Consider the following 27,322-nt stretch of genomic DNA (forward strand, 5'->3'; position numbering starts at 1 on the left):
TATAGACCAAGTACTCCATGAGTCACAGGAGCAGGTAATGCTTGAACACAGCATTTGCTTTAAACTTTCCGAGAAACTGCTCCTCGACCCAGTTTTCATTACCTCCAGGACTCAAGAGATCTTAGACAAAAGACTTGGCTAATCATGCCTTTGATATTTTAGAAAGTACAAATGTGGAACCTAATTTTACTCATGGCTATAATAGTTTAATTTGTGGTAGAACTACCATTTTAAAGTGAGGATGCACTTTTGGAATTAACCACTGACAGTTTGGGGTAATCAGACACACACAAAGAATTTTGTGTTCCTGTTGAATAGCTCATGACAGCAGCAAAATGCATGTTGTAATGAGGTTATTGACCCCAGCCCAGGTCTGAGCTGTTGGTTGCTGAAAGTCACTGCCACCTCAGGGCTCATCCATTATCCATGAGGAAAAAGAAAAGAAAAGATGGTTTTCTGAATATTTTTGGACAGTTATGCATTTTACATGATTCTCTGCTGCCTCCTTTGCCCTAGCAAAAGACATGGGTAGAATTTGCATTTGGAATGGCAAATAAGCTGCTCTTTCACTTGTGAAGGATTGTCTCTTGTTTTGGGGGTGGGATTCATCCCTGCAGGTTTGGTCTCTGTGCCCAAGACTATTCCCTGACTTTCCTGGGTGGGCTGCCACTGCCATCGTGCTTTGCAGGCAGGGGCTCTGAGCTCCAGCACCCACACTTGGCTTTGGAACTTTCAGGAGCCTTTCCCTGTGTAGCCATGGTGACTACACAAAATGTGTGAGTAGTTTTTCCCAGCAAAATCACAGCAGGTTTGAGGCCCTGAAACAGGAACTTGCCTGTTATTCCTAACTTGTAGTTTGCATGGGTCTAACAGACATGCCCTAATTTCTGGGAATAAGGTAGTTGCTTTCCCTAAAAGCCTGTCTTCCTGCCAGTGTCTTAGGGTTTTATGGGGTATTTTAAAGGTTTCAAAAATCCTTTTTCTTCTGAAACCTCTTATGTGATCAGGAGGTTTTCAGGCACAGATTTCTGTATTCCCATGTCCCAGTCCTGGACACAAGTGTGCTTTTGCAGGGCAACGTTGTGCCACTGTGAAAATATTTGTTGTTCTTCCCCCAACACCTTTTGTGATTTCCAGCTGAAGAAAGTAGGCAGGGCAGCTTCTAATGGGAACGTGGTCTGGCCTAATTTTAGCTTATTAATGGGGAAAGTCTGAATCTGCTGGTATTTTGAGTCCCAAATTAACAAGGTTTGTGTTCTGTTCTCTCCAGAGTCTCTGATTTTTTTAATTTTTTTTTTCTGTCTTCATTTGGTGGTGTGGACTGTGTTCTTCAGTCATTGGTTCTTTACCAATTCTCTGTACTCAACACCTCTTTTTGGGGCTTGTCAAGGAATCTCTTCAAGTGTAGGTGCAATTTCTTCTTTTGCATCTGTTTTTGTTACTTCTGTGACTTGGTATTGGGAATGGACTCACCTGGCTTGGTGCACAATTCTTTTTTCCCTAGGTGATAATGTGCATGTGGTTTGAACTGTATAATTTAGTCATTTTTTACAATTGGAGAATCAGAAGTAATTTATCTTCTACCTTTTCAGATTTAATGCATGATCTAAAAGACAGAGCAACTACGTGAACAGCAAAATGAGCAGATGGTTTTTCTGTCCCAAAGTTTACTACAGATTATTTCAGAAAGAATATCCCATACTTTCTCTCACTAAGCCTGACTAGCCTTTGAGCGTTTTCTGCTAAAGGAACTCAAGCCCAATTTGGTTATTCTAAATTTGTTCATTTGATTCTCGTGATGACTGGCAAACACAATAGAGCTTCTTTGCTCCACAATATCCTCCCGAGCTGCCAGCTTTGTTCACACAAATAGAGTGTTAAGCACGTTTCCACCCCCAGAGCATGCACAGTACGTGTCCTTTGCAGTACATCCTGGAGAGGAGACAGCAGAGACATGCTGGCTCAAAGTGTTCTCGGAGCCTGATCTCTAATCTCAGTGGGAGCCAGACCAGCAAGTGGATTCAGTATATTTTGGCTCTGATACCAGAGTCTCCTCTTCAGAACATGCCACGTTGTTAAAGCAGCAGCCTTTGGAGTAATCGCTGGGCCAGGGACTCCTCAGCTCCGTGCGCTGAGGGGAAAGCAGGGCTGAGCAGGCGGTGCCCGCTCTGGAGCTCGGTGAGATCCAGCGGGATCGGAGCTCGGTGCGATCCAGAGGGATCGGAGCTCGGTGCGATCCAGAGGGATCGGAGCTCGGTGAGATCCAGAGGGATCGGAGCTCGGTGAGATCCAGAGGGATCGGAGCTCGGTGCGATCCAGCGGGATCGGAACTCGGTGAGATCCAGCGGGATCGGAGCTCGGTGCGATCCAGCGGGATCGGAGCTCGGTGCGATCCAGAGGGATCGGAGCTCGGTGAGATCCAGAGGGATCGGAGCTCGGTGCGATCCAGAGGGATCGGAGCTCGGTGAGATCCAGCGGGATGGCAGCGCGGGCTGTGCCGGGAGCGCCGCTGAGCCCCGCACGCTCCCTCCCGCTCAGGCATCCCTGATCGGAACGTGCGGTCTCGGGGGGCCGGGGCAGCAGCCCAGGCAGCACAGCCCCTGCCAGCTGGCTGCCACACAGCCTGCAGCACAGGCAGCAATTTGTCCTTCTCCTGACCAGGGGAAAGGCGCTGGGTTTGGGACGGTCAGAGGAAGAATGCAGGAGGGAAAAAATAAAACCAAAAGCAAACCTAGTGAGAATGGGGCAACCTGGGCAAGTTTGGAAAATGATCTGTGTGAGCTTTATGAAGTTGACAAGCGCCTGCCCTCCTGCTTTTTAAATATTCCTCTCCCCTGTAAAGCCTGTTCTGCACATGAGCCAGAGTCTTTGGAGTGGGAGAAAGAACTGAGTGTCACAGGAGCCTTTCTCTCGCTCTGTCCTCATTCGGCACAGTTCTGCCGCTTTCTATATTGCATTTGGCAGCAGTCACAGTGCTGACTGCCCAGCTAATGAAGATGTTTTACATTTAGGGAAGGCTGCATGAAATGAAAACCACATTTACTTCACAACTGTTGTTGCAGGTTGCCCTTAGTGTACACAGATTCAGGCTTATGTAGAAAAGGTCACAGAGCTCTTCAGGTGTCTTTTTAGCCAATGGCCTTAGAAGGGTTATAAATCCTTAAAATTGCCACCTTCTTTTACTTGTCCCTCAAAGAACTCCTCCACACCCTTTTTAATGAAACTTTCTTGTTCCATGTTCCAGCGTCCTCAGTTTCAAAAAGAAACAAACACAACTGTAATATCCCCTTTGCTGGCATTAATTTGCCACTGTATGCTTTGCTTGCTTTGTTTTGTTTTTAAAAAGCAAGAAGTAAAATATTTCTACTAGCAGGGCATATAAAAGATTGTTGCTTTTCTGACCTCCCTATTATATTAATAAAAGCTAGGAAGACTTCAGTAGTGGTGGGAGATCATGTGCAGGCAGCCTCCAAAACCCAAAGCACTTACTTGCAGAACTAGTAAACCACAAAGCTTAAGATCTTGAAATGTAAATAGGAAGTTGGAGAGTTTACTTTAGAGCCAGCAGTGGTGAGTCTGTACAATGTTTATTTCTGCTTGCCTCCCAGCTTTTCCTAAAGCTTGGCAGAGATGAAAGGGAGGCTTTCTCAGCGAGTTATTAAAAGTTTTTGTTATGAGCAAGATTCCTTTGTTCCTGGCCTGGAATAATTCAAAGCTCAGGTATGCCTTGGTGATGGGGAGAATGGGACGTTCCTATTTAGCATATGCCAGTCCAGAGACATCAAAGTTTTGCACCCCAGAGCTTTGATGGTAAGCAACCTGTGCAGGGAAACATATCTGAATTTGATCTCTATTGTACATAAACTAGATAATGCTCAGTAACATTCCCACAAAACTGTACATTCAACTCTCCTTGCCTTTTGTGAACAGATCAGTTGAGTTCAAAGACTCAAATAATAGATGTCGACAAAGGGAAGGCTTGGAAAAATGCTCTGCTTGGAGAACCATGAAGGCTTATACTTGAGAGGCAACTCACTGGCATCAGTGGAAACACTGAAAATTCCAACACACAGTGCTTTCCACGCTGTGGTTCACTGCAAGCTGGCTTGTGTAACACAGAGCATCAGGGTGCTGGATTTAGGGTACTGAGCCTTCAGAATACTTAACCCAGAGAAGCTGTGGCTGCCCCATCCCTGGAAGTGTCCATGGCCAGGTTGGATGGAGCTTGGAGCAACCTGGGATAGTGGAAGGTGTCCCTGCCCATGGCAGGGTGTGGAACTGAATAATCTTTGAAGTCCTTTCCAACCCAAACAATTCTATGATTCCGTGATTCTTTCTGCAGTGTCTGTATGTTGGGCTTTCCAGGTCTGAGTGCTAATAGGGCTCCTCTCATGTTCTTCACTCCTTTCCCCATGGTTTGCCTTAGGAAGAGTGAGCAAGAGAGACTGAGCTTCTTGCATTCTTACATTTGACACTACAAAGATTTAGCTGGTCTGGCTGCTGGAAATAGTGGGCTGCCTAGTTCGGACCTCTCTGCTTAAAGCCATGTGGGATCAACTGTTATTAGATCAAGCCCTCAATCCACCTTACACCTTCATTTCTCAACTGTAACAGCTGTATATTTTAATAGGATGTGAGGGATTTTGCTTCTTTTGTTGTAGGAAGGAGGTTGTATTCCGTATTACGTGATTCTGGGAAAGTTAAATGTTTGTCTTCCTTCACTGATGTTCACATGACAGCATCACTTCATTGTTGGGGACAGAACAAAGCAACTTACTTTTGATTTGTTGCTTAAGTAGCAATATTCTAATTTTTGTTCACAAAAATCCAGCAGCAGCAGCAGCCTTTCATTGTAACAGAAGATTTTTGGTTTTCCTTTCCTGTATTCTTCAAAGTGATGCTATCAGATCTGACAGAGGCAACATTCCCATCAAGGCTGCAGGGTAACCAAATCTGATCACTCCGTTCTAGATCCAGAAGGATGGATTGGCCTGAAGCCCAAAATCCTGAGCAACCCCAAGTGTCTTCCTGGAGTGTTCTGCTCCAAGGAGAGCTGCATAGGAGATTTTTCTCACATCACAAGCATACAAATGTATAATGAATGACCTTTCCAGATCCCTTGTCTCTCTTGTTTTTGTGATTAGGCATGGATTTATTGAACAGCCTGCTTGCTCTGTGTGTCTAGATCTCAGGGAGAACAAAAAGGACTCAATTTTCTGCTCTTTTTCCTACAATAACTGTAAAACAATAACTAAAATAGAAATTAAATTAGATATGATAAGGGATATTCTTGGTCATTTTCTTGGTCTTAAATTGTTTCTGGGCCCTGGAACAATGAAATGGAATTTTCAAGGGAATACAATAATTGTATGAAAAACAACTTAAGAGTTTTCTGTTAGTTTTAAAATTTTGGAATTAGCCTTATTTGCAGTGAGTGTTGTGAAAGTTGGGGTCAAAATCCCATATTTTGTTTAGTGAGTTGGTTTGCTCTGTGATTCTGTCAGATTACTAAAGCCTTTCCTTAGTTCCCTCACTTGCACTTAGGAGCACAAAGCTGAAGCTGTGCAGACAAACATCTTTCCAACACAAGGTGATGTGAGAGTGCTGAGTATCAAGGACTCCGTGGTCAAGGGGGTATAGATGCAGTGATGTTTATTCTTCTTAACAGCAACAGTTTCCCCTCTCAGGCAAATTCCATCAGTCTTTGGTCATTAGGCCTCTTATTATTTCCAATTTTCTCCATTTCTAATTCATCATTTCATGAATCAGTAGTTCTTCAACTAACCTTGCTGCTCTTCCAGCTGTGAATGGGGCAATATCTTGGATGGGGCAAGTTCTTTTAGGGAGAAAGTAAATCTCTTTTCATATAATCCCTCTGTAAGCAAAGTGGGGAGAGGCATTAGCTGCTGCTTTTCTCCCAGTGTCAGCTGGGAATCACAGTTTATGCTGAGTTCATTGTTTACAGCTGTGGGTGAAGGCCTGAGGTCCTTTCTCACTGTTTACTCTCTCCTTGGGAGTTTGTCTCAGTAAGTAAGGGCTGAATAAACACCGGGTAAGGTCCTCAGGATTTACCCATTTACTTATTCAAATGTTTAAAAATATGTTTTAAATAGTGTGTGAATGCATATCCCATATAATGTGAATCTGCTTCCAACTTCAGGGGTATTGCAGAGAATTTATTGAACTGCAGGCATGATGCTGTTGTTGGTAGTGGCCTTCACTGATGTAGAAGGAACACTTAGATAATGGGGAAAAGGGAAAAATCTCTAAAACGAACTGTATCATGCAATAAATAAATAAGAAAATCCTTAAGGTGTGTGTGAGGTGCATCCAGCCACAGTGTCAGGGACAGGATCTGCCTGGGAATCATCAGAGCGTGGCTGGGGGTCCTGGAGGGCTTTTCTCAAGTGCCATGTAGGGGTAGAGTTTGTTTTGCTATTTGTGGCATGGCTGTTCCATGTGCGCAATTCCCAACCGTTCAGTTTGGGATGAGGTCTCAGTAGTTTCCTAAAATAAGATTCTGCTGCAAGTAATATCTGAGACATGTTTGTTTAGGAGCCAGAACAGTCGATTGAAGGGCTATGAGCTAAAGGAATAATTCTGAGACTTTAAAAACTCCAGTGTTCTTGTCAGAGACTTGCACTGGTCTCTAACTTGTCATTATAATTTATTTTCTACTGCACAAATGGAGCTTTTGTTCATGATCACTGTGGGTTGTTTGCAGTATCAGTCACTTCTGAAGACTTGGTTTCTTGTGTTGGTTGAAAGTAAGAACAGAAATTTGCTTGAACTTCATCTCACTGGAGGCTGGGAGGACATTTTGGTGTAAATTATTGTATGTTTCCTGTATTTCTGTGATCTTCCTTAAGGCACCTGTCACTTCCCACCATTAACAACAGGTTAGAAGGTACTGTATGGCTTTTGGGCTTGGATTTCATTTTTTTAAACATGAAAAGAGTTAGTTCATAGTGTGATGAGCTTTAAGGGATTTAATTTTCCATAGCAGCAAATTGTTGTGTTATCAAGTGCAAAGTTAAAATGGATGTGCTGCAAGACTTATAATCTTCACACAAACCGGCATTTTGTGACAGTGAATATCTATCACTGGAGGAGAAGTAAAAATAAATGGGTGGAATAAATGGTTGTAGCTCATTTGAGGCCCTGGATCCCCAGTGAACTATTGTTTTGAGAGGCACAGAAGTAACTGCAGTGAGTCATGGAGCAGCACTGCTGCAGAAGGGTCCAGAACAGCATTTCAGCAAGGACACAAGTAGAAGCCACGGGGTAACCAGACAACCTTTCAGTCCATTTATCAAAGCACTTGTAGTTCCCGTTTCAAGGAAGGCGACACAGTTAATATGAGAAAAAAAAAAGGTTAATGTGTATATCTGTACCCAGACATTTCACTAAATAAAACAATAAAATAAATCAATGCAGAACTGCTAGTGCTTAAGTGCTTAGCAAAAAGCATCTGAATCCATCAAAAATGTGGGGGTTTTTTTTCTCTGTTTTGGATTTTGAAAACAATTTAGCAGATTAAAGGTCTTTTTTTACCAATTTCTGAAAGAAACCTTGACCTTTGGGAATAAAGAGAAAAAGATCATAGGCTACTTTGTGTCCATCGTGTACTTTCCCAAGCTGAAACATAAATAAGCTTAGTGTTAATGGATACTGATAAAAAACAGAAGTAAAATGGATGTGAACATTTAAGCTTGGAACAGTCAAAATTCTAATCTAATTTAAAGGGTTTGCTGCAAAGCTGAGCATTCAGTCAGGGTCCCTGACAAGACTTTTGAAGTTCTTGCATCTCTGATTTAGGCAGAAGGAAATGGTGGATGTTGACTGAGTCTGGAATGATCACCCCTGCACTCAATCCCATTTAACTTCTTCCAGAGCTGAAACTTTCAAGTCATCCCAGGCTTAAATCCAGGTTTGCTTCCTGGAATAAACAGGAGGTTAACCTCAAACACAAGGAACACAAACTTCACAGGGGTGCAGACTTTCTGTGGAGGACACTAGGATTGTTTTTTTTTGTGTCTAGGGACAGCAAACCCAGGGACAGTTCCAGAGGCAGATGTTCTGCTTAGACCTGTCTGTTCTGCTGGAGACCCATCTCATCAATGACTGAGTGACCTGATAATCTGGTACTGCTCCCTAGACCCTCCTGGGCTCTCCTTTTGCTGATGCAGAGCTTGTTTGATCCCTCTGCTCCAGCCCTTCTCTGGGAGTGGTTCCCTATTCTTGAATCCATTCTCTCAACCATCCAGCAGTGCCTGATGAAACCCTTCACTCTACAAAGCAAACAGCACCATTACTCTAGAAAGAAAACATGCACACCTAGGCCCTGGGCCCTTTTAGGTTATGACATTTTTAAGACCATCATTTGTTGGATCCCAGACTGATCCAGGACTTGTCTCTTTCTGACAGGAGTCTCAGGATCCAGCTTCCCAAGGTGGCAGAGCTCCCTAATCCCGAGCTGTTGTTCTCTTCCATCACGTGTGGGGTTCGTGACCCTGATTCACAGATCTGACTCAGAGTTTTTTGATGCTTCCTGGGTGAACTTCCACCCACATGAATGGAAAGCTGAGGGTCTGCTGCTCACAATGGCTGGGGAAAGTCATGGTCAGGAGATTGCTGGCAGAAGATCTTGTAGAAGGTTGAGAACTTTGTGTCTATTTTACAGCATTGATTTTTGTATTTCCCCTCTCTAATTGTTTTTCTCTTAATGGTTAATTAGTGCTCCTGATAGAGCTATAATTGAGCCATACTCCTCTTCTAGCTTGTGCTTTAAGTGGTCAGCTTCCAAATGCTCATGTCCCATTACTCCCATCTCCCATCTTCTGCAAACAGCAAGTAAAATTCAGCAAAGAACTGGAGCAGGACTTGAAGAAGGCATTCAGACATGGCCCTGTCAGCTTCTCTTTTATTAACATCTCACCATTTTTACTTAGATAATAGTAAGGCAAACAAAATGTAGAGTACTTTTTGCTTCCAGTAGAATTTTCTTTTTTTCCCCCTGGTTTTCTATTCTGCTTTTGTATGTAGAGGTTTGAGTTCAAAGAGAAAAGTCAAAAGTTTACAGTAGGAGAGGTAGGTACCAGTCTTGCTCTCTATTTTCCTCTTGGGAAAATGGCTGGATTTTATAAAGTGAAAAGTATTGTTCTACTTAAAGCAAATACCAGTTGTCCAGCTTGGCTGGTTAATGTTTAAAGCTGATACCATTGCCAGCTTCTTTCATAAGACTGGTATTTAAAAAAAAAAAAAAAAAAGAAAAGCAAAAAGCAAGAACAAGATTTTAAAAATCCTTTTGTGTGATCGTGAAATAAGAGTAGGGGCAGATGAAGAAATGAACTGAGTAATCTATAGTGTGTATTTGTACCATGTCAGCAACTCCCCAGCAGCACTCCTGGCCATGGTTTCCTGTGGAACGTGCCAGGTCCCTGGGATCTGTCACACCATACACCACAGAGAGATGATGAGTAGAGGTGGTTTTGCTGGGCAACTGACCTCCAAGTTTTGCCTAAAATAATTTATTCCTGTGGCTGTACCCTAAGACATTCTAATACCAAACATACCTTGGGCTGAAAATTGATGCAGCCTATTGGAAAAAATACTCCCAGCCAACTCAGATGAAGAGGCTGGACCTGGCTGCTGCCTGAAAATGTGCCTCAGGAGGTGCAGGGGGTCACAGCAGTGGGTTAGTTCAGCCCCAGAGCATCCACTGTCAGAAGCTTTTCTCAGAAATGCAGCTTCAAGCTGGTTTTAATGGCAGATCTCCAGAAAAACTGCACATACAAGTGCAGTCTCTGACTTCTTTGTTCCCTGCCTGATCTGTTGCATATTTAAAGTACAGTGGAGTAAAACAGGGGTGTTTTTGGGGTTTTTTTTGATAAATATGATTTGTTGTTGTCAGTTTTAAACAACCTTTTAATTGATGTGTTCTAACTCTTATAAGAGCCATTATCTTCCTTGTCTTCTCCTTGTCTAGATGAATTTCTCTTTACACCAGTAAATACAAACTACTTCTGCTGGTCTAGATTAATTCCTCTTTATACCAATAAATATAAACTCAGTACAAGCTGAGTAACTAACATTATCGTGAATCAACGTATTCTTTTATTAAAAATCTTAAGTTTTAATTTTTTCAAATACCTTTCGTTATTTAGTCTTGAAAAAACATCTAACTGTGCAAATGTTTAATGAACTGGGTGAAGTTTTACTCAAATTAATTCTTGTTAGATATAGAGCTGGGTTGTGCAGTATATAGTCCCAATGTATAACTCACCTGAAATATTTTCAGAGATGAAGCAATCAAGTTGCCCTGGGAGTGTGGTTTCTTTATTGCACATTAATCACATACCTGATTTGGCCTCTAGTTTGTAGACCAGTTAATGTTTTATGGAGAATTCAGAAAATTAGAAATAGTTCTGCATGTGTGTCATTCACATTTTGGTGCCCTTCTCACACAGGTTACTGCTTGAAATAAGAGGTAACAGTAGTCCCCAAGGATTCGTTTGTGTCTCCTAGTTTTAGGTTGCACAGAGAGTTTTGTCTGGGAGGTAATTAATACAGGGATTGAATTTTCCAGGTCTCTGTGGCATAGCCTTGGCAATAAGTGATGAGATGCATATTCAGTGAGGCATTCATGGAAGTGTTTTGTATCCCCTAAGCCAGAATTCTTCAGCTGCCTGTAAACAGGTTACCAAAATCATCCCTGGGTGGGTGAGCTCAGGCAGAACCCCAAAGTCCTCGTTCTCTCTCTGTTGTTGTTGTCACTTGTGTGACTTCCATCCTTCCAGGGGGATAAAGTGAGCTCTGCAAAAATTTTTGTGGTCTAATCTTAATATCATGGCAGAGTAAATCTGTCACTGAGGATGGCTCAGGGGATGCCAGCCTGTCACATGGAGCAGAGCTGGTGACTTGCCCACCACAAGCTATGCAGCTGCATAGCAAACCCATGATGGCCAGGGGACCTGAGCTTGAAATATAAGCAAAGAAATTGCTGGCAGTGTATGACCTGTAGGAATAGGAATATTAATAAATTTTAATTTCCTTTGTGTCCTGAAGTACATTTGTTGTGTTCCAAGACCTTATTTTCTTAAATATATCTTACATCAGGCTGAAGCTAGAATACTGTTTAGTGTTTAGTATGTAATTACTACTAATAATAGACATATTTTAAGAAGTTGACTTGGTGCACCATACATTTAACTTAGAAAATAGCCTCCAGAGTTATGGGGAAGCTTCGTTTTAAACCCATTTAGTGCTTGAGAAATAATGCCAGGATGGCAATTTTAGGGTAGGCATCAGTTCACTGAAAACACAATTTCATGCCCCAGGGCTGCCCAGTTTATATATGTGTATTTATATCTATATGCCACCAGCAAGTGCTGTTATTAAATCACACATTCAGTAGCTATTACTATGACCTAAGTTTGAACCAGAAACCTAGAAATGAAACATTCTTGGGTTTCCCTTTGAGTCCTTTCTTTTTTTTTTTATTAATCTCTTTCATTCTTTGTCAGAGAGTTGGGGACGAGTAGCTCTATAAGACCCATCTGTCAGCAGAAGCAAAATGATACAGTTTTCTTAATGCAGGATTTTATGCATCGATGTAAAGCCTCTGAATTGAATGACTGTCAGTATTTTCAATCCACAGTCAGTCAGAAACTTTGGAAGTTAAAAGTCAGCAGAAAAGTTAATGAAAGTATTTGACTTGTCAATGATCAAAGTCCAGAACTGTAAAGAGCATTTATTAGTTGGTGACTGATACGGTGCTTTTCTTGTTTCTTTCTCTGTTCTTTCCTTTAATATCTTAGATCTTTTCTTCATACCTGTCTTAGCCTAACAAAAACAGCTGTTATTCTGAATTTCTGGCTATAGAAGCTGATAAGTGAAGTGATTTTCAAACAGTTTTTCTGACCTTTATTTGCTTCTCCTTAGCAAATAATTACCTTAAAAAGTTTTGACTCTAATGTGGCTGGACTCTAAAAGTAGAATAAAGGATTAAACTTGCTTTCATGGAAGTGAGTGGAAGTCAAGGATGGTCCCACAGAAATGATTTCCTGTCTCTAGGGCATATCGCAAATAAATAGAGAATCTGATAGTGATAGCAGAACACTGCCACATATCAAAAGCTAAGTATTAAAAAGCAGAAATTAAAATGGCAGAAGGTGGATATAGCAGTATGCCTTGTTAATATAAAGATTTGCTTTACAGGTAATAGCCAAATTCTCCAAATTCTCTGTCAGTTTTATTGAAGGAGTTTGTGTAAGCCTATACCAGCAACAGATGGTGTCAACTAGGGAAGAAAATTCTGCTGAAATTCATGCTTCCACAGAACTGCTCTCTCCAGCATGGTGTGTTTTATTTTATCTTGTCTCTGATTGCTGTAACATTTACATAAAGCTGAGGAGGAAACACAAGCATGTGCCTGATCATTATGGCTGGTCCAGGAAAACAAAGCTGAGTGAAACAAATCTCATGGTGTCACTTGCTCATTTGATGGCATGGCTGGGTGCCCAGGTGATGCTTGTCTGTGAAGGTCTGTGTTCTGTGCTGTCCTTGAATCCAGGGACAGTCCTGAGAGCTGAACTTGGGTTAAAGGCACTGACTCCTCTGACTCACTCACTTGAGCTGTGAATTAGCCTCTCCTGCCTTTTTTTCCAGGTAGACTTTTATAACAGAAGTGGATTTTTTTTGCCTGCCTTTGTTTTAAAGGGAGAGGCAAGTGGGAAGGACTAATCTAAATTAAATACATTACAGAGCTCATATTAATGCCATTTAAGCAGGTCCTTTCTTAATTTACCTTAGTTCTATATAGCCTTTTATATTTTAAAAACATTTTTCATTTCTGTGGGCTGCCAGATGTGCTGCTGATACCTTCTGATCTTAGGTAGTTTGACAATGATTTTCCCAGCGCACGCCAGGGTTCAAGTCTGGCCTGTAACTCATCCAAATGATCTATTCATAACAAAAAGTGCCTTCTGGCAGTTGCACCACAGCTGAATATTGTTAAACTGAATTCATCCTTTCATTTGTTTCTGATTGCTCTATAATGTTTACATATCTTACATATTAGAATGATCTTTTATAAAGCACACGCTGAGGTTAAACCCGCCCAGAGAGAACTTTATTTCCCTTCTTCTCCCTTTCAGAAGGTGTGGAACTGGTTTTTTCCCGTCAAATGAGCAGGAATCTTGGAACTGCTTAGTGCTTGTTTCATCCAAAATGATGGGGCTGAGCAAGCAGGAATGTGTGTGCTGGGGAGGCAGGGAACAGTGACATTTCCTTGCACAAAAGGATTCTCCCCCATCCCCAGACAGAGTAACTGTGAGGTGGAATTGCATGTCTGGGTAATCCTTGTCTAAGCTGGCATATCACCCATGAGGGCAACAGGCCCTGTGTGAACACATTCAGCTGAAATATTTATAGATGCAGCTTATGACTCAAAGTCTGAACAGGTTCAGATTCCTCTTGTCTTCTGTCTTCAAATTCCTGCTGCATTAATTGTGCAGAGATCACTCTCACCTCTAGCATAGGATATCCTCTCTGTGTTTCAGTTTCACTCTATATAAAAGATAATAACTGTTGCTATGTCTCACAGTGGGAGTGTGTCACAGGAGGAATTTCAGTTCAATGGAAGGCAGAAAATCTTAGGCTCCCTTTGAATTCGTATTTCAACTTCCAGAGAAGGATGACATCTCTTATTTGCTTTAAAAATAAAAATCAATTGCCCATAAATCTGAAACACATGTTGTTTTTCTACTAAAAAGATTAAGGATTTTCTTAAGCTCATTAAAGGAAAAAAAAAATGACATTGATCCTCCTATATCACCATAAGAATGTCTGAAGGCAATTGAAAGCTGTAAAAGAGACATGGTGTTATTGTAACCAAAATAGCCTGAATCTGGAAAATTGTGCTTTTCTTTTCTTCTAGGTTCTGCAGCAAGCTTTGCACTGTTTCTCCAACCTTATGCCTCTGTCTAGTCATGTGCTTTAGTGGGACTGAGTGGGATGTATACTCAAACAGAATTAGGACCTTTTATTATGAAAATACAAATGCCAGCTGCTGCGTGGCTTGAAAGATTTAATCACCATCCAAATATTTCAAGTAGGGGAAATGGAAACCATTTGCTGTTTCTGATGCATATAGCTACAGGAGGATGCTCACCCCATTGCTTCTCAAAGATTGTGTCTGTTTTGGGGAGTTTGTTATTCTCAATTTTCCTCCTTTCCATGTGCCTCAAAGCCCAGAATCTGCAAAATGTGAATTAAACTCCTTAAGTGAAAGGGGAAATGGGAAATCTGATTATGCCCTATCACATCAGTAAAGCCCAGCATGACAGCCAGTGTTCTTTCTTCCAGTTAAAAGTTCCCACAGCAACAAAACTGATAACCAAGTGCCCTGCTGGCTTTATTCATCAATTGGCAATTCCCAATGCCCTCATTTGCTCTGTTCATGTGTTGAAAGTTTGCTGGAATGTGTACAAATGGTACTTCGGTAGTAAGAGGATAGGAAGGTCTCAGTGTAATGTGAGAAGAGACAGCATGGAAATATCCTGTCCTAAATTCCTGTGAGTGTCCAAAACACTAGGCCAGAAGTACTCGCTGCAGGGAGAATTTGGTTTTTTAACGAAGCTAAATGTTTTGGTGTTGTCAGACTTACAGGACAATTTGGTAAATTGTGACTAATAACAGAAAAGAGGTCTGGGTTTTGTTCTTTATTTTATAAACTCTATTGTCCTTCTTAATGTTTAGACTTTCCCCTGATTTCATAAAGCATCTCAATGCCTTTAATGTCCTTTGGCAACTTGTTTTTTTCAGGTGACACAACAGTTGGATTTTAAGCTTGATCCCTTTGCCATAACCAGATTTTTTCCTTGAGCAGACTGCAGAATGCTGCAAAGTTTGCTGCATCACAAATATTTTGAGATAAGCCTTCAAAACCCCAGGCCCCTTCTGCCCTGAATGTTCCTTGTCACCTCCTGTGCTGTGTCTGTGGCTGTAGGGTGGGAATGAGTTGGGATGTTTGGGTTCTCCCCTTGCTTCCATCACCAGTTCAGAGCAGATCCTGACTGGTAACTTTGACCAAATTCTGTGTTCTCAGTAAGGTCAGTGAAGTGGAATTGGTCTAAAAATCAGCTTGTTTTAGGACTTGCTTTTTGTTGCACTTCATTTTGTTGTTGAAATCGTAAAAGAAGGCTTGCCCCATCGAGGTGATGAAAACTCAAAGCTGTATTAATTTGTAGTTTTAAGAGAAAACAAAACAAAACCAAATGTCTTTGCAATGTTTTTGACGTAGCTTCGTCCACTTGGAGTCATAAATGCCTTTGTAAATTCAGTGCAGCTATTCTTGCTCTTTAATGGGTTTAGTCAGCCAAAATCTTGTACAGACACACAGACACATGTGTACACATACATCTATAGGCAGAGTAAATCAGGGCATCAGAGCTGATAAGGGAGAACCAAGCAGGATTCCCAGATTTGTTAGATGTGTTCCTGAGAGAAATCAGCATTTCTTGACACTGTGGTGATGTATTTTGAAAAACAAATTTTTGTTGTTTTGTTTTCCTACTTAACTTCCTGACAAGAATCAGCTGTACTGTAAGTTTATGGCTTGAGCAGACTATTGTTTGTGCAGAAACCTCCCTGCTGCTGTATTTACTAAACATGTGTGATGCACAAATGCCAGTAAACTGCATCTTGGAGGATAATCCCTAGTGGCTAGTAAAAACTGCCTTTAAAGTTCAGCCTGTTTAAATATAGAGAGAATGTGCACCAAATTTAACAGGAACAGGCCTGAATTTTTAATTATTCTCAAAACTGTTTTGATGTGAAGTCCAGGCTTTATTGAATTCAACAGCAAACCTTGAGCATCCTTCAATGGGTCTAGAATTTTGCTATTGAGGAGCTAAGTCTAAGTACAAAAAACTCCATTGTCCCATTGATTAAGACTTCTCTTTTTGCTCTTCAGCACTGGAAACACACAGACTGGTCTTGTTAGGGAATTAATTCTCTTGTATCCTTCTCTGCTAGTAGTTCCCACCTTCTAGAAAACAACGGTTGCGGATTTAGCCATCATCAATGGGAAGTGCAGCATAAATCATGGGAATGGTGTAGGACTGCACTGCTGTTCTCTTTTCCCAGAGAAATCACAGCTGTGTCTAACTTGAGTGTATATATGTGGTCCTGGAAGAGAAAACATGGATCCTGCTTCCAAGAGAAGCCTGGCAGGGCATGGATGGCCTGTGTCCTCCAGCCCCTGCTGCACGAATTCTATGTTCAACCATTCACAATTAGTCTTTGGAGCAAGTGGGGACCCAACACCATCCCAGTTCCTGGTGTGTGCTGAGCCTTACTTGCTAGACTGGGCAGTGCTCTGCTGAACCAGAAGGAAAGTCTAGAAAGTCTGTCTGGTCTATTGAAAGTGAAACCACTTTGTAAGAGGAAGGAAAATGCCCTCCACCCTTATAAACTGTTAATTTGCATCTTCTGAAGGAGAGAAAGGAAATGAACCAGTGTCTCCCACATCCTGAGCGGTCTAACCACAAAGGCAGGCAGTGCAGGGGCTGGGCTGTCACTGTGCTGGGGTATTTGTGTGCAAGCGGTGGAGCACAGCCCTGCCCCGTGCCTGGGGGACACTGCTCAGATATCTGCCTGATCTGCCCTCACAGGTGTGAAGGAAGGAGTGGTTTGTAAAGCTAGGCCTAAGGAAGAGGCAGAACCTGCTGTTTACCCAGGCAGATGGATTGGTGTTTGCTGCTGAACCCAAGCAGATGCCAGCCCAGGTTTGCAGCCTCCACCTGAGGCACCTGACTCTCCTGGCACCATTGTGAGGGCACTGGAGCTTGGGGTTCCACTGCCAGCATGGGAGAGGATGGCAGATCTCAAGGGACACCACTGTCCTCTGCCAGCAGGGCTCCCTCCTGATTCTGAACTCTCCAAATGTACAGGATGGGTGCTCTGGAAACTCCTGTGGCTGATTACAGTGCCTGTGTTTGCTCATGCCAATTGAGCAGAGTGTTGTATCCCACTGATCACTCTAAGTAAGGCCTTTTTCTATAGAAATGAGGCAGTTTCCCTCTCTCCATAAAACACAGCTCCTATTCCTGAAATTTCTTATTTTCTATTTGGCCAGGCCCAGCTGTTCTGTCAGTGGGATGAGTGGGTTGTGGACTGTGTCTTGTCATCTAAATATTTAGTAAATGGGGGAAAACATTTTTTACATGCCATTTTAGAGTAAATTTCTACCTGTATATCTCCACTTCTGTTGGTAATTTCAGTGGAGAAGCAGAAATTGTCTCATCATTGAACTTTGATAGTTGCCAAGCTTTAATTGTGAAGTTCCTACTTTGACAAGCACTTTGATTCACTAGATCTTTCTGTTGCTTTTCCAGGTCAGTGAATCCCCCATTTTTGTGCCTGGTGTTTGGGGACCATATTTCTCTGCGATGGTACCTGGATTGTGGTTGAATGAGGGAGGCCAGAGTGCTACAGGAAAACTGGTGAGTGTTTGGAGACACAGACAGACTCCAAGCCTGCTGCTGTTTGGAATTCCTTCACTGGCAATTCAGACCTGAAACACCGCCATAAGATCATGAGATGTACCAAGCTGCTGAAAGCAATTAACAATTAGATGAATGTTATGTCTGTTACATAATACTAATTTGTGTAGAGATAGGGGATTGCATACAGGGCATGTCTTCCTTTTATGGTGGTGGTGATAATTATTGTAATTATCTTACAGGCAAATAGGCTTCATTCTTTGCTTTAGCAGGCTGAAACAGACTTTGAGGTGAAGAAAATGATACATATTGTATTATATAGATCAGTTGTGTTCATTGATGGGCATAAATGAAAGATATATGGACAGAATAGTAATATATTATTCCATCAACTCAGTTCTTCCCCTGAATACAAAGAATCTAACAGTATTAGGTTAATTTAATTTAGAAATAAAAATTAAAGCCAAACAGGGTTCACTAAAAAATAAATTTTCTTATTTACAGGAAGGCAGTCAGAAGTCAAACACTGATATAAAATTCAAAGAAAGGCTACATGTACACAACAGTATTTAGGCTTGAGTCCAAAAATTTCAGCAAGACCTTGGTGACTGCTTAACCCTGGAGCTTCTGAGTCTCCTCGTGTCACCTTGCCCAACCTGTGGAAACCCTGGCTGCCCTCAGGGCTGAGCTGCAGGGGCCTCTGGGGAGGCTGAAGGGGACAACCCCAGGCCTGTGGAAAGCCCCAAGTGCAGGAGGGTTTGGTCAGTCACAAACTGCAGCTGTAATCGCTCCTGACTCAGCACCACCTATCTCTTTATAAGCCTGGAGATGGGAGTACATGGTCAGGAAATGCACTGGGACATCTCTGCATTTAAACATTCCATATGGAACAGTCACTGAATGAGAAGCAGAAATCCTCCTGGATTGGGAAGCCCAGACATGCCCCAAGCTGAGCTGTGACTGGGGATCCCTCCTGTGCTCTCTCCTTGGCCACGTCAGCCTGACATTCCTCCGTGTCACAGCTTCAGTGGCACAGTCATTCCTCTTCCTGCAGCCTGGTTTCCCACCCCACCTCCAGCCCATCCTTAGCCTTGTAGCTAAAAACTGTTTTTGCAGCAGGTGGAATGTGGATGCTTTAAATTTTTCAGGTCAAGATTGGGCTAAGACCAAAAAGCATCCCATTTTACAAATAACTGCTACAGCCAAACATGAAAGTAAATAATGTCCATATAAAATAATAAATATATGCTCATAGCATATAGGACCATTTTTCAAGGAAAATAGCAAATCTTGTATGTTGCTTCTCAGGTACACTTTTAAGAGGGAAGTTTCTGTGTGCTTAATTCCAAGCAGGTAAATACATTTATCTAAGCTCCAGACAGGATACAGGCAGTCAGTAGTTTTTCTTGGCTGGCTCACAGTGGTTCCACGCTTAAAATGTACAATGAGAATTAAGGCATTTCAAAAAGATGATTTTAAAAATCCTTTCATTTCTTGTACCAGAGAACAAGGCATTCCTGAATCATTAAAGAAATTACTGGAAAAAATGAACTGTCTTGTTAGGACCCATAGCAAAAGTCAGCTTGAAGTACTGTTAGGAATATTAGGGAAAGTGTCTCATTAAAACACTTTTGGAATGTCCCGTGTGGTTTTCTTGAGGTGGTATGAACAGAAAACACAGAGGGAGCCATGGGAGGAGGCAGTGCCATGTGCACTGTGCAGGGTACATTGCATTTATTATCTCTGTCATTTCAAAGCTCCTGCTTTCTCACACCTAAAGTTTTCTGAAAACATACCAAAACAAAGGACATGTTTAGGGATTCTTTCCATTGTTTGATCAACACCCCAAGGTGAATTATTTCCATAAAATTTTAACAGTCTGATCAAACTTCTTAAAAGGAAAACTGATCTCTTTTAGAAGCTCTAATTTTTGGGGGGATACAATTGCAAAAGAAATCAGTTGGATTTTGAAAACTATTTTAAATAGAGTCAAAATGAAAAACTAAGAAGTTGCTTGTTCTGCAAATTCTTGTTTAGTTGTATATTCAGTGGGGTTTTATGCTGTATTTTCAAAATTTTTAAGAAAAAAGATATTGCACAACAGAGACAAAGGATGGCATGACATCATTACACACTGTGAAGTAAAAAATAGCAGAAAGGGTTTCTAGATGCATCCCTCATGTGGCCATGGCTTGAATTAAGGGCAAACTTCATAACTCCTGTAACAGTTCCATGTAACAGTGTTTTGATAGCACACACCTATATATGACATTTATTTATAGATTTATTTCTGAATTTATGAGCTACCTCTGTGTTCTGAAGAGATTCTGCAGGACTGCAGAATTTGGGCCTGAGCTGTGTTTCTGGAGCATGCACATGTTTGAACTCTGATGCTGATCTCATGGAGAACAGTCATGCATTATTTTCTTTGCTGTGTTCACACGTGTATGCTTCATTATGCGGTTCAGGACTAGACTCATGCTGTTAAGATTAAATACTAATGTGATTTGCTGTCAATAAGTACTGCCAAATATACTCAGTGCTCTTGAGCAGCTATAGTTTTGCCTCCTTAGCTTTTACTGTCACCTCTGATGGGATATTCCCAAGAGGCCACAAAACCTGCTGAATTATTGTCTTAAAAGCCCATATTATTCTACCTGATACTTTGTTTTGTGAGTAATGGTAACCACTTTGGAGTGAAAGGACAAGCTGACTTATAAATTCAGCGTAAGACAGAGCTTATATTGATCTTCTTTTATAGCAATAATTGCTTCTCAGGGTATACATTTTGTTTCCTGCAATGAATGCATGAAGCATCTATCAGGATGACAACACACCTTGTGTTTTATCATAACAGTGTGATAGAGAAAGATGATGTAGGGATTTGGGCCAAGAAGATGCTTTGGTAGAATTCCAGTGAGGATATCCATGCAGAATGGGAGAGACTAGAGGACATGCAGGGAGTGTTGGACTGAAAAAAAGTCATCCTTTCACCTTACTTTTGTGACTGAGGAGCTGCATGATTAGCATTTGGTCTGGGTTTGGTGCAAGGTTGCTTGTTTTTCTTACTGTTTATATGCCAAATCCTGAATTTCAGTGGGAGTTTTGCCATTGGCTTTGCTAGGGCTAGGATTTAACACTTCATGAGTAATTTAGAAGCTCTCTTCTCTTTAGAGCTGTGACACTCCTTTCCCTTTTCCAGGACTGAATTTTCAAGATGTAATCATGCCCAAAATGTTGCTTTTCTCTTTTTCAGATCGATCATGTGGTGCGAGGCCACGTCGCCTTCCCAGAATTAGAGGCAAAAGCTGCAGCCAGGTCACTGTTTTATTCCTTTATCATATACCTGCCTTACACACTGAGGCACACTGTATTCCCAGCAGTGTCCTCATTCTCAGTTAGGGGAATTAACACTCTGATAGTGAGCTGGAAGTATTTACAAAGACTTTCCAGGTGATTGCTCATAAATATAAGGTTTAGACTGCCCTCAGATACCTTTGCAATCATATGAACTTTTTGCTTTTCAATCCAGCCCAAGGTATTTCTTGATTCCATAGCACCAGCCCTGTTCAGCAGACCTCCATGCCTTGGGCTAACAATATGTCTTAATTTGTAGGTGAAATAATTAAGCTCCAAGGATGGGCTGTAGCTTAATTAGGAATATATTATTCAGTATTTTTCAAACAGTCATCTAAACGAAGGTGTAGCCACTGTATGAGAAACTCCTGCTTGGAAGCACAAATAGAACAGAGAAACCCAGGATGAATTTTCAGACAAAACTTTAAATGGAAGGGTGACTTGGAGGTAGCTCCAGGATTCCTTGAACAAGAGTCTGTGTGTGATGTGGGATTTGAGCTGCTTCTGCTTTAGAAGTGGATGAAGACAGTTCAGACACTTCTGTCAGGTCTGGACTTCCTCAAGCTTTTTTGGCTTGGATTCATACTAAGATGGTTCCCATCACTCCCAGAGAGGTCTTAGCTGAACAGTTGGGCATGCTGGATGAAAATGTGATTCTCTTTTAATGTCTTTTTCCTCCTTAGATTAAAGAAAAAAAACCATAAAACTTGGCATTTTCCCTTCAGTTCTCCCTCTGGTCTGAGAGGCAGAGTCAGTCCTGACAGATGGATTAAGCACGTGCTGTTACAGGGTTATTTTCAGTCCTCCCTGGGGAGATAAAGCTCTACCTGGTTTCTCTGGATGACCCTTCCTTGCCTTGCAGGGCCCACTGCCTTACTTGTTTGTTAAGAACTTGACCAGGATTCCCAGAAATGTATTGGACTTGATTCAATATGAAACAGATTCATGCTTCCTAGAATTCTCTTTGTTGTTCTCTGGAAAAGGAAATCAGGAAATAAATGCATCTGTGTATGTTTGGAATAAAGATTGAACTGGGTCATTTTCAAAATTCTGGCTTCCAGGCCATTTTTCCAGTGCCCCCATTTGAAGCACAAACATAAGACAAACAATTTAGTCTGTAATGCCAGGATAAATTAATTTTTTTTGTGTTGGAAAAATGCCTATGGAGTAGCCTACTTGTGTCTGCTGGATCTGATACTGAACTGACTGACCACAAACAATGCCACAGTGCAAAAACTGAGATTGTGATGTGAACAGGACACTAAACACAGAATATTGGCAGTAGACCTCCATGTTATCCAGGGGTACGGTGTCATAATGCTGGATTTGAGTCTCCTGCAGTTAGTGGTGGAGAATAGCACTGATAGTAAGAGCTGTAATGTTTTATAAAATCAGTGATAATATTTTATTAAGTTAATTTGCTCAATGGTATTCTGGTAATGCTTTCCAGGTATCACTCTTCTATTGAAACAGTGGTATTGCTATAAATTTACTAAACAAGTCTCATATTAATTCTCTCACCTTCTGTCTCCCTGTGCTTCTCAAAAATTTATTATATTTAAAGAATTTAATTTGAATGAACAAAAATCACGAACTTTGAAATTTGAACTTATTTTTTCCCCTTATATTTTCCTTTCTACTTTTCCATCATTCCCCAAACTTCAGCCTTATCATGGGTACAAGTGGCAGCTGCTGTTGGCCTAAACTCTGGATTGTGTGTTTACCTACTTTTAAGTCATATACACAGAATAAAAATAATCACAGAATGGTGTGAGTTTGGAGGGACCTTAGAGCCCACCCCGTGCCACCCCTGCCATGGGCAGGAACACCTTCCACTATCCCAGGTTGCTCCAAGCCCCATCCAGCCTGGCCTTGGACACTTCCAGGGATCCAGGGGCAGACACAGCTTCTCTGGGCACCTGTGCCAGGTCCTCCCCACCCTGACCAGGAAGAATTCCTTCCCAATATCCCATCCATCCCTGCCCTCTGTCACTGTGAAACCATCCCCCCTTCTCCTGTCACTCCAAGCCCTTGTGATTGTCTCTCTGTAGGCTCCCTTCAAACATGGTATCTTGTTTTGGGGGATTATCGATGATGATAAATTATTTCCCTGGAATTCTCAGCAGAACAATTCAGAGAATTTGGTTTATTATGTTTAAGGATATTCTCTGTGTGGCTGTAGGAATTTGAATCTGTTCAGCCATTGCAAATATCCATGGAGGAGAAAACAAATGAGAATTCCATACTTCGGTGTGGAATTCCATATTGCCTTTACTTCCCATGCTGGGTGCAGTGCAGTGAAGAGTTAAACACATGCATGTCTGGATCATTAAAAAAAGAACATCAGAGGTCACAAATCCATGGCTCTTGCTTGCTGCTGCCAATCACCTCCTTCTTCCTCTCCAAACCTGTCCTCCCTTTCTCCTGATGCTGCTAAGAAGCAGGTTTGGAATGGCAGGTCCCTGCTGAACAGCTGATTTCAGTAGTTTCCCCGTGCAAACTCTCCTTTGCCCACACCAGAGCAGATTTCCAGCTGTTTTAGCACCGGTGCAGAGATTTGTGGTCACTTGTGAGGGTGTGAGAGGCTCAGACAACCAGCTCTGACCACTGCTGCTGAAGGCCAGGCTTGTGCAACCCTTCCAGTCCTATTCCTGGGTTCCTTTTTACCCTTCTTTTACTGGAAGTGGAGAGGGTTGAATGACACGAGGATTTTCTAGACAATTTAAATTTAGCATCTGGTCTAACTGATGGGCACAATCTGTGAGCACCAAAACTTGGGGTTTTTCAGGCAATTCAGCGAGTTACAGAAATTGCTGTGATGTATCACTTCTGCTCATAGTCCTACAAATTGTGTAGGTCTGACATTTAATCATTTCTGCTCTGTTAAAACCTGTACAGGTAGATTAGAGTAGGAAATTAAATAATATGATCCTTTTTGCTTTAAAGTTTAAATAATTCTGTTTTCTAGAATGACCATTTCTAATCTGCTACAAAAGAAAAGTGTCTAAATGACAGCAAATTTGTATATCATTTGTCACTTGGTGAAGTGATGTTTTAGGGCAGAATTCCCTTTCCTATGGATCTCAGTGCCATTTCCCCATCTAAAGAGATGTTTCCTGAAAAGAAAGCATTGAAGTTACACACACAGCATCCACCAGTTATTCTGGGGTCTTACTAGCAGAATTTAAGAATCATATTTGGCAGTTCCCTCTATCTCTAGATGGCTTAGAACATTTTTTTTTAAATTTAGAAATCTAAAACTTTTGAATTTTTTTTTTCTCTGAAAGATACCTGCTGGCACCTTCCATGATTCTTGAATAGATTAAATACCAACCTCTGGTTGCTTTCTGAAGTCGTGTCCCGTGTACAAACATAACTCTGGCCACGCTTGCATTTATTTCTTATCTCCACTTTCACACAGTTCCTTTTTCACGGCAACAGCTCGTGCTCAGCTCTGCAGGTCAGAGGCAGCTGCCACTGATACTTTCACAGAGAACTGAGTAGAAAAAGCTCCAGGAGGTGATGGTGTTATACTGTTTTAAACACAAAGGTGGTAAAACAGGATCTGGCAAGTGTTCAAGGGATTTTGCTGGTCACTCAATCCAAATGTAGTCCCTTGAACCCTTATCTATATTTAGGAAAACAAATAAAATATGAAAATGTGTAGGAAAAAGTGTAATTCCAAGGTTATGTGGATCTTAAGCATATTTGGCTCAACTTCAGCCTCCTTTTGTTCAGTCCTTGTGTTCTGACAGAGCTGCACAAATGGCTAATCCTTGTGAGAGCAATCAGCCAGGATGGAGAGGAGAGAGAGGCTGGGATGTCTGGTGGGTCTGTGGTTGAGTGAAGCTTTCCTTTTTTATCCTTCCCAACAGTCAAGCCATGATTGAGGCTAGAATTAAAATGACTTTATCTTTAGCATGTACTGCTTGTAGTGGAGTCTTTAGAGATGGAGAAAACAGGGCCACTTTTACAAGAACGAGAAAGAAGTGATGGTGACCTCCAAATTATCATAATTCGGGTCCAGGAAGACACATAAAGTACATTTTAAAGGATGTGAATAATGATGTAAATTAGTTATTTTAATGTCTTCCAAGTGTACTTCATTTTGAATGATATCCTCTGATAATGTACACATGGTAAGGTATAATTGAAAAAACATGCAGCTGAATGGTTGAATGCAAAGTATAAATATACAGCTGCTAGTGGGTCAGAAGTCAAACTAGTAAAGCATATGCCAAATTCCCTTAGGGATCTCATTAGTGCATGATTGAATATACATGTAGAGGCTAAATGAATATCACTGTTTGGGTTTACAGTGGATGAGACAATGACTAATCAATTGTAATTAGGGTTAGATGCTATTATTGACCCACATGTCTAGAATTAAATACCCCACTTGGAGATTTCCAAGGAGTTGGAAAATATATATGGGTTTGTTTGTGATAGGATGAGTGTTTGAAAAAAATATTCTGAGCATAATTGCAACATTTTTAAAATGGAATGTCACTAGAGTCATTGCAAGCCAAGGCACTGAAGAATTCACCATTAGTCCTAAGTCCAGGAAAAAAGTCTGCTGGATATTGTGGAGTTGGGTGTAGCATCTGAACTTAGATACAATCATATTCAGGCCCATGTTGGGCTCCTCCCTAAAATAGCAGCCACTCACTTTCTCTCCTCCACCCTTAGTGCTGCATTTTAATCATAACACACACTGAAATAATTATGGTTTAAAAAAGGAAAGCTGTACATCCAGAACTATTGATTAATCAGAGAAATTTTTAAACATTTGCAAAGGAATTTATTTGGTTTTCATTTCTGTCTGGAATCCCCACTCCTCCCTCTCAGCTGTGGGAGAGGAGTAGCAGCATCCCCCAAATCTCAAACAGTTCGGGGGACTCTTAGGAGTCCCTGGACAAACTCAAGGTCACATTATCCCCTCTCATCCCTGGAAATTAAGGAATTCTGATGGCCTGTTGAGCACATGTGCACAGATATCCCTACACTGCCATGGCCTTGGCAGGCAGTGGGATGTTGCCGTGCTTTGGTGGGGTTTCTGCATTTGGTGGTAGTACAAATGTTTTATGTTTGAGGAATAACCTTCCCCCTTTTTTTCCAACTTGTTTTTCTTGCAGTGCTCACAGTATATATACATACTTGAACAGTCACCTGGATCTGATTAAGAAATCTTTGCCTGTGGGTTTCCTCACTGTTGATTTACATGTTTGGCCAGATTTCCATGGTAACAGATCTCCCTTAACAGATCTGACACTAAAGGGCATGGTAAGAAACAGCCTGTCTTTGCAAAAAGGTCAATACAGGGTAAAAAAAAAAAAAAAGCAGTTTGGAAGGAGCTTTTCTTCAATTTTGACTGTACTCCTCCTTAGCTATTTACACTATCCCAAAGGATTTGGGTTTCTTGCTGCATTGCTGATGTTTCAGTAGAAAACCAGAGATCGTTGTACTTGAGATATTACTACAGACACATTAATTTTCTAAAAACTTGAGGAATGTTGTGTGTGTCCAGGTACCTTTCCTAGGAATCACATTTCACAGCTCTTGCTGTTGTTATCTCACCTGTCTACCAAATCTTACAATTTGTTGCAATGAATTTCATGAGAAATTTGGATAAACCTGTCTGGGAAAGGAATGAAATATTCTGATATAGATGGTTGATTTAAACAGCTTTTCAGCCCATATTTCAGAGTTTGGGTGTTCCTCTTCCTTACAGTGGTAGATCAGCTCACTCACAAGCCAGGGCTGTGCAGAACTGTAACAGAAGGGTATCATAAGAGTATCATTTGGCAATATCAAAATACCTGGTGAATAGTGCAAAAATCTCCTTCAAAATGACAAATTGTCCTTGAAGTGAGCTTCTCAATCTACTCACCAGCACCAAAATCTGCTGCATTTAAGGCTGAGATAGGAAAGGCATAAGCACTGCTGCGTGTTTTAAGCCACAAATGAGGGAGACATTAAAATAATACAAGGGCCTATATATTTTTGGGTCCTAATAATATCTCCATTATTTTATGAAAGAATTACATACTGCAGCAAAATCAGAATTTCCTTGGTATGATGGCTGTATGCAAATACTGGTAATAGCAACCCATTTTTTCTGTCACAATTCTGTCTGCATTCAGGTCTTGCCTGATATTAATCCACAGTAACTACAGTGCAGTATTGATTTATGCCGGAGTAAAGGAGGTTAAGATATAGTATTTAATTATTAATTGTGTCTCAGTGTCAGGGTACTTGGGAGGGAGGGGGAGAAATGCTTTTATAAAGTTATTTTTATGTAATAGAATTTTCATATTATTACATTAAATACATTCACGAGCAATATCTGAGTCATAACATAAAACTGTCAGAGTTAATCTATCTCTAATCCCATACAATACTCTGTTTGTTCTTTATTTCTTCACAAGGGCAAGGATAATTTATGTGGTTCTTCCCCA

General features: G+C 41.3%; 1 protein-coding gene across 6 annotated transcripts in view; it reads left to right on the forward strand.

Annotated features, from left to right (window-relative positions):
* Positions 1-27,322, forward strand: part of FGGY (FGGY carbohydrate kinase domain containing) — a 242,162-nt gene that overhangs the window by 182,052 nt on the left and 32,788 nt on the right. For all 6 annotated transcript variants that reach the window (XM_088060213.1, XM_088060214.1, XM_088060212.1 and 3 more), the window contains 3 exons: positions 17,400-17,507; positions 20,764-20,825; positions 26,000-26,147. In XM_088060213.1, the coding sequence (XP_087916339.1) occupies positions 17,400-17,507; positions 20,764-20,825; positions 26,000-26,147 (318 nt within the window). The remainder of the gene's footprint in view (positions 1-17,399; positions 17,508-20,763; positions 20,826-25,999; positions 26,148-27,322) is intronic.

This window comes from Pseudopodoces humilis, chromosome 10 (assembly GCF_049639895.1).
Source record: "Pseudopodoces humilis isolate 2021_Gansu_Grassland_sample_001 chromosome 10, ASM4963989v1, whole genome shotgun sequence".
NCBI lineage: Eukaryota > Metazoa > Chordata > Aves > Passeriformes > Paridae > Pseudopodoces > Pseudopodoces humilis.